Source organism: Equus przewalskii, chromosome 12, assembly GCF_037783145.1.
Source record: "Equus przewalskii isolate Varuska chromosome 12, EquPr2, whole genome shotgun sequence".
NCBI classification, from domain to species: domain Eukaryota; kingdom Metazoa; phylum Chordata; class Mammalia; order Perissodactyla; family Equidae; genus Equus; species Equus przewalskii.
Window position 1 is genome coordinate 7,411,886 of NC_091842.1, and position 13,029 is coordinate 7,424,914.

General features: G+C 38.2%; 1 protein-coding gene across 5 annotated transcripts in view; it reads left to right on the forward strand.

The window, feature by feature from the left end:
* Positions 1-12,345, forward strand: part of LOC103566374 (cytochrome P450 3A12-like) — a 37,061-nt gene extending 24,716 nt beyond the window's left edge. For all 5 annotated transcript variants that reach the window (XM_008542764.2, XM_070567613.1, XM_070567610.1 and 2 more), the window contains 3 exons: positions 32-258; positions 9,443-9,605; positions 11,806-12,345. In XM_008542764.2, the coding sequence (XP_008540986.1) occupies positions 32-258; positions 9,443-9,605; positions 11,806-11,901 (486 nt within the window). In that variant the 3' untranslated portion in view covers positions 11,902-12,345. The remainder of the gene's footprint in view (positions 1-31; positions 259-9,442; positions 9,606-11,805) is intronic.
* The last annotated feature ends 684 nt before the right edge of the window (positions 12,346-13,029 follow it).

A 13,029-nucleotide genomic window follows, 5' to 3' on the forward strand; every position in this document is an offset into this window, starting at 1 on the left:
ACTTTATCAAAATCTGTTTCTTTTTTCCCAGGTACCTCCCACCTATGATGCCCTGCTACAGATGGACTATCTTGACATGGTGTTGAATGAATCTCTCAGATTATTCCCAGTTGCTGGTAGACTTCAGAGGATCTGTAAGAAAGATGTGGAACTCAATGGGGTGTTCATTCCCAAAAGGACACTGGTGACTGTGCCAACCTTTGTTCTTCACCGAGCCTCAGAGTTCTGGCCAGAGCCTGAAGAGTTTCGTCCTGAAAGGTACAGGGCCCCTGGAAAAGGGAACCCGCTCTGATTCAGTCTGGTTTCAGCATATTCTGACATCTTAGTATAGATGACAAATTTGTAATTGTACAATCATTTATTTGTACATCTTTTTATTTTAGGGAGGTTTTTTTATTACAAGAGTGGTTATTATTTGTTTGCAAAATTCTACAAACCGTAGACTAGAAAAAAGAAAATTATAGCTGTCCACAGTCCCAATACCTTAAGATAGGCCTTGTTAATAAGGTGATGCATTTATGTATGGAATTTTTTTATGCATATATAAATTTTTTAAAATATGGAATGATATTATATTTTATTTTGCTTTGAACTGTTTACCTTATTTACCAGTAAACTATAACCATCTTATGTTACTCTATATATGTATATGTATTTACATAAATATATATATATATATTTATGTATGATTGCATGCATTTGCCATAATTTATTGAGGCAGTATCTGATTTTGGGAACATAGGTTCATTTTTCCTTTACATTCTTCTGTGCTATTTGCTTCACCTCTCTGAATTTACCACCAACATTCCTACATTCCATATTTTTAAACATTCGCTGCCATTTCCTCTAGCATTCTTGTAAGTGTGCAGGTAATGACCAGAGAGGTCCTCATCTCTGATAGTTTAAGCAACCTCATCGAGGATGGAGGTAAGCACAGGTCCCTCAGTGCTGTTTGTGGCTGCGGTCCTGTGCCGACTCCCTTCTACTCTTACTATTGGTTGACAATTCCAAAGCAAAATGTCTGCTCTCTAGATGTCTGAGACATCCTCCTTGGAGGGGTCTTGAGGATGCTTTTCTGGGAATTCAGAACCAAGATCCGACTTTGGGCACAGCTTGAACTCTGGAAAGCATTAATGCTTTCCCACTTATTTTATTGTGAGCAAAATTTGAAACAAAATTTCTAGGGCTTTGGCTTGGATCTAAACTTTTATTAGCCCCTGAGGATAAGCTCCCTAATGGCAGGGACTTTTCTTGTTGGCCATGGTGTCCCTAGTGCTGGCATAGTGTCTACATGTGCTACTCATTGAAAGAAGAAGTCAGAGTTGGCCAAGTCTTCTGTTTCTGGACCAGAGGACCTCTGCGGTTCCTCCAAGCTCAGCAGTTCCCCCTCCTAAACTTCTTGACCATAAAACCACTAACTGTACTTCTCTTTGATTCATTTACTCATCAAATAGACGGAGAGTGCTTGTTGCTTGTCAGGGACTGGGTCAGGCAGTGAGAAATACAAACGTTAAAAAATGCCTAACATGAGGAATTTTGACAAATACACAAGTGTATGTGTATTTGACATATATACAAGCATATCCCATAGACATAAGTCTATGGAATACTTTTAATGCATCTATATGTGACCACTACCTGTCCAACATCCATAAGTCCATGTCAGCTGCCTCATTCAGACACCACTGCTATCTTTTTCCTAATTCCCATATTATTTTAAGACATACCATGTATAACTATCCCATCATGTTCTCCAAAATATAAGGACTCTTTAAAAAGTACATGCAACAATACCATTATCACTTTCCCCAAATCCACAATATTTCTTTTTCTTTTTTGTGAAGTTGGATTTTATTTTTTATTTATTCATTTATTTACTGTATTGTGGTAACATTGGTTCACAACATTACATAAATTTCAGATATACATCACTATATTTCAATTTCTGTGTAGATTACATCATGTTTGCCACCCAAAGACTAAGTACAATCCATCATCACACCTGTGCCTAATCACCCTTTTTGCCCTCGTCCCTCCTCCCTTCCCCTTTTGTCAGCACCAATCCAATCTCTGTTTCTATGTGATTGTTTGTTGTTTTTATCTTCTGCTTATGAGTGAGATCATATGCTATTTGGTTTTCTCCCTCTGACTTATTTTGCTTAGCATGATACCCTCAAGGTCCATCCATGTTGTCGCAAATGGCTAGATTTCATCTTTTCTTATGGCTGAGTAGTGTTCCTTTATGTATATTTACAACATCTTCTTTATCCATTTGTCTCTTGATGGACACTTAGGTTGCTTCCAAGTCTTGGCTATTGTGAATAATGCTGTAATGAACATAGGGGTGCATGTATCTTACACATTCATGTTTTCATGTTCTTTGGATAAATACCCAGCAGTGGAATAGCTGGATCGTATGGCAGTTCTATTCTTAGTTCTTTGAGGAATCTCCATACTGTTTTCCATAGTGGCTGCCCAGTCTGGACTCCCACCAGCAGTGTATGAGAGTTTCCTTCTCTCCACATCCTCTCTAACACTTATTGTTTCCTGTCTGGTTAATTATTGCCACTCTGACTGGAGTGAGGTGGTATCTCACTATAGTTTTGATTTTCCTTTCCCTGGTAGTTAATGATGAACATCTTTCCATGTGCCTGTTGGCCATATATATATCTTCTTTGGAGAAATGTCTGTTCAGATATTTTTGCCAATTTTTAATTGGGTTGTTGGGTTATTTTTGTTGAGATGTATGATTTCTTTATAGATTTTAGGGATTAACCCCTTATCAGATATATGGTTTGTAAATATCTTCTCCCAATTGTTAGGTTGTCTTTTCTTTTTTTTCATGGTTTCCTTTGCTGTACAGAAGCTTTTTAGTTTGATGTAGTCCCATTTGTTTGTTTTTTCTACTGTTTCCCTGACCCAGTCAGACATAGTAATTAAAAGTATCCTGGTAAGGCTGATGTTGAAGAGCATGCTGCTTATGTTTTTGTCTAGAATTTTAATAGTTACAGGCCTTACATTCAAGTCTTTAATCCATTGTGAGTTCATTTTTGTGCAAGGTGTAAGATAATGGTCTATTTCCATTCCTTTGTATGTGGCTGTCCAGTTTTCCTAAAACCATGTATTGAAGAGATTTTCCATTCTCTATTGTGTGTTTTGGCTCCCTTATCAAAAATTAATTGTCCATATACGTGTTGGTTTATTTATGGGTTCTCAGTTCCATTCCATTGATATGCGTCTCTGTTTTTGTGACAGTACCATGCTGTTTTTGGTACTATAGTTTTGTAGTGTATTTTGCAATCAGGCAGTGTAATACCTCCAGCTTAGTTCTTTTTTCTCAGGATTCCTTTGGCTGTTCAGGCTCTTTTGTTCTTCCATATAAATTTTAGGATTCTTTGTTCTATTTCTGTGAAAAATGTTGGAACATTGATTGGGATTGCATTGAATCTGTAGATTGCTGTAGGAATTATGGTCGTTTTAACTATGGTAATTCTTCCAGACAAAGAGCACAGAGTATCTTTCCATTTCTTTGTTTCTTCTTCTATTTCTTTCAACAATGTTTTATAATTTTCAGTGTACAGACCTTTTACCTGTTTGGTTAAGTTTATTCCTTGATATTTTCTTCTTTTTGTTGCAGTTGTAAACCCGATTGTATTTCTAATTTCTCTTTCTGTTACTTCATTGTTGCTGTGTAGAAATCCAACCTATTTTTGTATGTTGATTTTGTATCCTGCAACTTTGCCATTCAATTTTTATTTCTAAAAGTTTTTTTGTGGATTCTTTAGGATTTTCTATGTATAATATCATGCAATCTGTAAATAGTGATGGTTTCACTTCTTCCTTTCCTATTTGGATCCCTTTTCTTTTTCTCGCCTTATTGCTTTGGCTAAGACATCTAATACTATGTTAAATAAGAGTGGTGAAAGTGGGCAGTCTTGTCTGGTTCCTAGTCTTAGAAGGATAGCTTTCTGTTTTTCTCCATTGAGAATTATATTAGCTGTGGGTTTGTCATATACGGCCTGTATCATGTTCAGCTACTTCCTTTCCATCAGATTTTATTCACCGTTTTTTCATGAATGGATGCTGTACCTTGTCACATGCTTTCGCTGCATCTATTGAGATGATCATTTTATTTTTATTCTTCATTTTGTTAATGTGGTGTATCACATTGATTGATTTGCAAATGTTGAACCATCCCTGTATCCCTGGAATAAATCCCATATGATCAGGGTGTATGATCTTTTTAATGGACTGTCATATTCAATTTCCTGGTATTTTGTTGAGGATGTTTGCACTGATGTTCATCAGTGATATTGACTTGTAATTTCATCTTTGGGTTGTCCTTGTCTGGTTTTAGTATCAAGGTAGTGTTGACTTTGTAGAACCAGTTAGGAACCTTCCCCACCTCTTCAATTTTTTGGAAGAGTTTTAGAAGGATAGGTATTAAGTCTTCTTTGAATGTTTTGTAGAATTCACCAGGGAAAGCATCTGGTCCTTGACTTTTATTTTTTGGGAGGTTTTTGATTACTGTTTCAATCTCCTTACTGGTGATTGTTCTATTAAAATTGTCTATTTTTTCTTGACTCAGTCTTGAAGGTTGTATGATTCTAAGAATTTATCCATTTCTTCTAGATTATCCAGTTTGTTGGTGTATAGCTTTTCACAGTGTTCTCTTATAATCTTTTGTATTTCTGCAGTATCTATTTTAATTTCTCCTCTTTAATTTTTTATTTTATTTATTAGAGACTTCCCTCTTTTTCTCTTGGTGAGTCTAGCTATAGGTTTGTCAATTTCGTTTATTTTTTTTCAAAGAACCAGATCTTTTCCCTTGATCTTTCTTTTGTTCTTTTAGTCTCTGTTTCATTTAATTCTGCTCTCCTTCTACTGATTTTGGGCTTTGTTTGTTCTTCTTCTTCCGGTTCCTTTAGGTGCAATGTTAGATCGTTTGTTGAGGTAGGCCTGTATTGCTATAGACTTCCCTTTTACAACCACTTTTGCTGCTTCTCATAAGTTTTGGAATGCCATATTTTCATATTCATTTATCTCCAGATATTTTTTATTTGTCCTTTGATTTCTTCATTGATCCAATCATTATTTAGCAGCATTTTGTTTAATCCCTAAGTATTTATCTCTTTTCTGATTTCTTCCTGTAGTTGACTTCCTGTTTCATACTATTGTGGTCAGAAAAGATACTTGGTCTTATTTCAGTCGTCCTAAATTTAAAGAGACTTGTTTTGTGGCCTAGTATGCAATCAATCCTGGAGAATGTTCCATGTGCATTAAAAAAGAATGTGTATTCTGCAGTTTTGGGATGGAATGTTCTGTATATATCTGTGTAGTCCATCTGGTCTAATGTGTTATTTAAGACCAATGTTTCCCTATTGATCTTCTGTTTGTATGATCTGTCCATTGATGTAAGTGGAGTGTTAAAGTCCCCTGCTATTAATACATTACTGTCTATTTCTCCTTTTATGTCTGTTAATAATTGCTTTTATATATTTAGGTACTCCTATGTTGGGTTCATAGATATTAACAAGTGTTATATCCTCTTGCTGGGTTTTATCATTATGTAGTACCCTTCTTTGCCTCTTGTTACAGTTTTTGCTTTCAAGTGTATTCTGTCTGATATAAGTATTGCTACCCCAGCTTTCTTTTCTTTGCCATTTGCATGGAGTATATTTTTCCATCCCTTCACTTTCAGTTTGTGTGTGCTGTTAGGCCTGAAGTGTATCTCTTGTATGCAGCATATACATGGGTCTTGTTGTTCTATCCATTAAGCCACCTTATGCCTTTTGATTGGAAATCTAGTCCATTGACATTTACAGTAGCTGTTGATAAGTATGTACTTATTTCCATTTTGTTACCTTTTTTCCTGGGTGTTCTAGTTCTTCTCTATTCCTTTCTTCTTCTCTTGCTTTCTTCCCTTGTGGCTTGATGGCTTTCTTTAGTATTATGTTTGGGTTCCTTTCTCTTAATTTTTGTGTATTTATTATAGGCATCTGGTTTGTGATTACCATGAGGTTCACATACAACAACCTATGTATATAGCAATCTGTATTAAGTTGATGGTCTCTTTAGTTTGCACCTCTTGCCAAAAGCCCTAGTCTTTTACTCCCCTCATCCCACTTTTTATGTTTTTCATATCATATCTAACTTTTTTTTATGTGTGTGTCCATTACCCTCTTACCATGGAAATAGGTAATATTTGTACGTTTGTCTTTGATCTTCATATTAGTTTCATAGTTTGTTGATCTGCTACCTTTACCGTCTTTTTGCCTTTACCAGTGATTTTATTGCTTTTTTTGATAATTCTTCTTATTCCTATTTGTGATCTTCTCTTTCCCACTTAAATAAGTACCTTTAGCACTTCTTGTAAAACTGATTTCTTGGTGATAACTCCTTTAATTTTTGCTTGTCTGGGAAACTCTTTATCTCTCCTTCCATTCTGAATGGTAACCTTTTGGGGTATCATATTCCTGGCCATAAGTTTTTTCCTTTCAGCACTTTATATATATCATGCCACTCCCTTCTACCCTGTCAGGCTTCTTCTGAGAAGTCAGCTGATAGCCTTATGGGTTTTCTTTCGTATGTCACTTGTGCCTTTCTCTTGTAGCTTTTAGGATTGTGTCTTTGTCTTTAATTCCTCACATTTTAATTATGATGTGTCTTGGTGTGGACCTCTTTGGTTGTGTCTTGTTTGGTGTTCTCTGTGCTTCCTGTACCTAGATGTCTGTTTCCTTCCTTAGGTTAGGAAATTTTTCAGCTATTATTTCTGCAAATAGATTCTCTGTTCCTTTGTCTCTCTCTCTCTTCTCCTTTTGAGACACCTATTATATGAATGTGAGCTCACTTAATGTTGTAGCAGAGGTCCCTTACATTGTTCTTGTTCTTTTTAATACTCTTTTCTTTTATCTGTTCAGCTTTGGGGATTTTCTCTATTCTTCCAGCCAGCTCGTTGTTCCATTCTTCTGTATCATCTACTCTATTTTTGAGTCCCTCTGGTGATTTTCTCATTTCCAGTATTGTATTCTTCATTTATGACTGGTTCTTTTTTACATATTCCAGTTCTTTGTTGACGTTCTCACTGAGTTCATCCAACCTTCTCCAAAGATCAGTGAGCATTCTTATGACTTTTTGTTTGAACTCTTTGTCAGTTAGATTATTTATTTCTATTTCATTTAGTTCTTTTCCTGGGGTTTTGTGCTGTCCCCTTACTTGAAACATATTCCCTTGCTTCCTCATTTTGCCTCTTTCTCTGTGACTATGTAGTTTTGTGTCACCTATGTATTAGGTGAGTCAGTTACGTCTCCTGACCTTGGAGAGGTCTCCTTATGTAAGAGAAGCCTTATGAAGCCCAGCAGAGTGCTTCCCTCTAGCCACCAGTTCCAAATGTTCCAGGAGTGACACTTGTGTGGCCTATGTGTATCCTTCTGTTGTGGCAAGGTTGCTCTTATTGCAGATGCCCAGTGAGGCTAGGCTGTCCCCCAGGCTGGCTGGTTGTAATGCTCAGCTGCCTGTGGCTGCTATGGTCTCTGCAGTCATTTTTTCAGGCAAGGGGAGACCCAGCACAGTTGCCTACAAGGTCTAATAGCACATTTCTGTTGTGGTTTTTCTGCTAAGTGAGTAGACCCCCAGTGTGGCTGGTTGCAAGGCTCAAGGGCTTACAATTGTGTAGACATCTGGCCTGCAAGGCTATTGTCAGCTCTCTTAGGACTGCAGCTGATTCGGGCTGGCCACAGCCACATAGAACCCAATTGTTTCAGGCTTTGGAAGGTGCATCTGATCCCTATGTGGCTGTTTGAGAAATACAAATGTTCTGCAGCTGACTAGCCCCACTTCCCACAGGGCCACACACAACATCAGCACAGTCCTGTCCTGTGCACACAACCTGACCTCCTGAAGCAGAACCAGTTCCCACACTGCAGAGGCCCCACACACTCCACCTGTTCCTTATGCATGCCCCACCCCACAGAGGCAGACCCACTTGCCTGCCTGCAGATTATCCAGGCACCCAGTCAATGCAGGCCCACAAGTTGCCCAAAGGCTTGCTGTTGGATGTGGCCAGTGCCTCGTGTATGATGTTTGCCCTGGTGGAGTTGGATTAAATCAGTACTCTAGTAGGTGGAGGAGACCCTGGGCTAACAGGCCAATGGCGTTTGCCAGCATTTGTGTCAGCACATCTGTACTAGGCTGCAATGATGGCTGCTGCCAATGTATCAGTCCCTGGAGAGGTCTCACCTTCTACCAAGATGCACTGAGAGCCTACTGGGGGGTCTCTTTTCACAAAAGGACTGTGTACCTTTCTTTCTGCTGATTTTAGGTTGTTCTCCAAAATGGGTGAATTTGTCTGTGGGCCCTTTAAGAGGTGGCCTTTTTTTCCTATGTCTTATAGCTTTTCTGGGGGTATTCCCTGTTGTTGTTAAGAGCCAGCAAAGCTAGATATTATGAGACTCGTCTTGCTTGTGCTGAGTCTAATAGATGCTTATAGCAGTAACTCTCCCCTGCTCAGGTCCCCCACTCCTCCAGGTAAGGCTGCATACCTTAGGATTGCTCCCAGCAGGCCATGATGCCCCACAGCTTGCAAATGTGGATTTTTTTCTCTGCATAAGGCATTTATGCCTCTTCAACCGCAGTCATGACTGTCCCTTGTTGTGAGGGTTCTATTTAACCAGTTTTCAGTTCTCTCTCAGGGCTAATTGTTCCAAGAATAGTTGTAAATTTGTTGTGTTTGTGGGATGAGGTGAGTTCAGAGTCTGCCTATGCCACCATCTTGACACCTCTACCACAGGTGTTCTTAATGTAGTCACATATTGAGGAATCAAATGAAATAAAAATAAGTCTAACGTTCAAGGAGTTTATGGCTTAGTGGAACAGAAAGATAAAGAAATCAGTGATTATACTATAGTAAAGTAGCATCATATGCCCATGTAAGTCTTCTGAAATGAGCTACTCTATGAGGAAGAAGGGAGAGAGAGAGAGAGGGAAGGGAGGAGAGAGGGAGGGGAAGGAAAATAAGGAAGAGAAGGGAAAATAACGTTGTAAATAATGGGAGGCATTTCTCCTTCTTCCTTCCTGCATGTGCACATGACCAACATAAGTGACTGGAGGCAGAGACTTACTTTTCCTTGAATCACTCTCATCTCTTTTTGTGAACATCTCACCACCCTGAATGTAGTTTTCCTGTTTAAAGATAAATTTTCTTTTAAATGACATTCATCTCATCTCCTCAACAAGACTGAAAGCTACTATAGGGAAGAGGAATAGAAATGGTCTGTAACTTACAGTTCTTACAGCAAAATAGCCATAGCTGCATGTCAATGACTAGCCCACAACAGTATCCTGTGTACTACTGATTGAGGAGGCTAAGTGAGAATTCCAAACCTGTAGCTTTTGTGGTTTTTATGTTTCAATAACTTGCTTTCATCTACTTTTGTGGATCCAGGTTCAGTAAGGAGAACAAGGACAGCATAAATCCTTATATATACCTGCCTTTTGGAACCGGACCCCGAAACTGCATTGGCATGAGATTTGCTCTGATGAACATGAAACTTGCTGTCGTCAGAGTGCTGCAGAACTTCTCCTTCAAACCTTGTAAAGAAACAGAGGTTGGACAGTCAAGTTTCTTCACAAATAACGTTTTATTGGGAGGGGCTTTTTTTTTTTATGTCAAGGGGTCTGTGTGCGTGTGTGTGTGTGTGTGCATGTGTGTGTATAAAAGATTGTATTCTATCCAAAGGTAAATTTATTCTATTAGCTGAAGAATCTATTTGGAGCCATCTGTGACCTTTAAGGCGCTTAGCTCTGTATTGCTAAGTCTGTGACTTTATAAGATCCAACTATAAAGATCATCTGGAGCCAATGCAGTTAGTGTGACAGGATTATGCCCAGTACTTTGGACTTGAGTAAAATTTTAAATTTGGTTTCAAGTCCACTGGAAGGAAGGGAAAATCTTGCACAGTTATTAAGTGCAGTGATCACCATGTCATGACTGTTGAAGGATGGTCTTCTCCACCAAAACTTACAGAAGATTCATGACAGCAGTTCTCTACTGCTGTCTGTATAAGGAAATCACCACGGATCTTTAAAACTCCTGATGCTTAAGAAATCTCAGACTTTAAAATAATTCACCTAGAGTGTGGCTTAAAAGCACTCCTATTGTACCTTATGTGCAGGCAAGGTTGAGAATCACTAATTTAAATAATTTCTGCCAGATGTGAAAGACTCGCGCAGTCTAGGTCCTTCCTACCTATTTGATCTCATATTCCAGGAGCCCTGCTCTAGTAAAACTGGGTGCCTTTTACATCCTAGTAATAATTCCATGAATGTTCTTCTCACTCTCCTCCTCATTCTGTTCTCATCCTTCAAGTCTTAGATGAATCCCAAAGCCCCTCTATGGGGCCTTCCCATCTAGTCCAGAGCCCATTCTTTCCTCTGCTCTATCAGTTATTGCAGGCTGGTATCATTGGTCAGATCGCCTAACTTAATACTTTGTTATTCAACCATCCAGTTTGGTTTGTATGTTTTCTTTGTGTCTATGAATGTCTTTAACTCCTGCACCTCATTTATTCCCATCATAAACTTCCATCGGTGTCTTGTAGTCATTCAGCAAATGGTTAAGGAATAATTTGAAGTTTATTTAGAGCTCTTGGATACAAATTTTGAAAAATTTTAACTATAAAATTTTAACAAATGACATTTTTGTATGTGCGTGTTGTGTGTATGTGTCTGCAGGGGAGAAGTATGCATACCATATATAATCATAAAATAACAAGGTTTTAAATTTATAGAAAGATATGGAATATCTCTTCTGAATACGTAAAGAACTTTAGCCTTTGATTCCTAACAAATCAGGCCCTATAATAAGGTTTATTTCTAGGACTCATGCACGTAATGTGCAGCTCCTCCCCTTAAGTAGGCTCCCTGCAGGGGAGAGGATAGAGATGGATCCCATCTTATTTATGATTTTAGGGTAGCTGTGTGGCAATGCTGTAAGTATGACAAAAGAGATTCCATAAAGAGAGAAAGCAGATCTCTGGCACACCTGGGATGGTACAGACACTCCCTGTGAACTCCTAGTCACCCACAGGCTGGCACTTCTTACTCTCTATGATACTTTGCTTACGCTTCAGTCAACTGAGTCCCAAAGCCGATTCTGCTGCTGGCCTCCCCAACACTTAAGGAGTGACTGGGTGAGAAAGGGGCGAAAACTATCAGTGAAAGTACTGTATTTCAGAAGTTCACCATTTGCACTCTTCAAGTGATCCAAGAGATGTTGGAGAGCAGGAATAATATTCTAAAGAACCTTTCCAGTCATGAAACTGGATGGCTTCCACTGGGAGAGGTGACTGAATTCTAGAAGTTGAGGATGAAGCAATATAATTAAAATATGTAATAACACTCTGGATCACCTGATAAGTCCATCATAGACAAAATTAATTCTATATGGCTTTTCAAAATAGTTTCCTATAATCCATAAGAATCTGGTTTTAATTGTAGAAGTTCATACTTTTTACTTAAAATTTAAATCAAAAAGGAATACAAGCCAACATGAATTTGTCTCCATCCTGGTCCAGAATTGGTGCTCCATAGATATTTTCTTGAATGAATGGATGGATGGATGAATGCTTTTGCTATTTGGTCTTGATGCAACTTACAGACTAAATATAAAGAATTAAAGTTATGTGATGTTAAAAGTAGTTTATATGTTTGTAAAACATTGTCGTTCTTTATGTGTCTTGTCTACTTTGTTCTGTTATTGGCAGTGCTACCTCAATCAGTTCTCATATGCTTGTTTAACTGTTGCAGATACCCATAAAATTAGGCACTGAAGCAATTGTGAAACCACAAAAGCCCATTGTTCTAAAAGTTGAGCCCAGAGATGGGACCATGACTGGAGCCTGACTTTCCCTAAGGACTTCCACTGTTCTTCAAGGAAGCTGTATCCCAGAACACCAGAGATCTTAATTTACTTTGTGAATACAATTCAGAATGAAGGTGGGCTTAACCTACTGCATGTGATGGATGCCTGAGGATTCTTACATTTATTGATTTTCCAAGTGTCTATGTAGAGTATTACATGTTATGTGATATGAAGCAGGGGACAAGTGAGTGCCGGGTATGTGAACTCAGCTTGTCTGGTTCTTGCAGGATGATATCCATCCTCCCACACTTAGTACTATCTACTTCTGCTGAACACTGATCGAGAATAAAATTTCTCAACAATTTTTAATGAACACAATGATTATTGTGGTGACTGTAGTAGAGACATTTATATCACACATTCATTTTGAATATTTTATAAAATATTATATTGAGCAAATCAATAAACTTCTCCTTACAAAAGTACTTTTTGATGCCTTCTTGCACGTTAGGGGAAATCTATAGAACTGAATCAGTGAGAGTCAGTGACTAAACGTTTTTAACCATCACAATGACTGAGTGGGTGGGCACTTTTCAGAGCTTTCATTTGATATATTAAGACAGGTGAGAGTTAATCTACTGTGACTTTGCCTGTTTCTTAGAAAGTGTATTCATACTTTAGTGCTCCCATTGTTGGAGTGCGTATTTTTTGTAATACTCAAATGAGGCACTCATTATTATAATATTAGCTTTGATTTAGTTTTCATCTCATCTCCCCTGACGTTTCTGAAAGGTAGGAAAGATGTTTTATTATATGTGTTTATACTCCTTCCTCAGCTCCCAACTGTCTTAATACAATGGAGATCAAATTAAAAAAAAATGATTGATTGATCATTGGTTGGGCAGACAGGCTACAAATTTCATCAGTTTTGTTTGGTTTCAGAAGCTACATAAGTTTTTCCTTTTCCTTTTCTGCCACTTCCCTTTAATCTCCATCCCTTCCCTCTTTCTTTCCTGGATAATTCTGTCCTAAAGCCAATATGTGGGGAACAGCAAGGTGGGCAGCCATATTCTTATGGGCATGAAGAGAAGGGAGTCACAATGGCTCCATGTCTGAGACAAAGTAGGATAGTGAGAGCGTCCACATGAAGGGGAAGCCTGTGTTGGGTT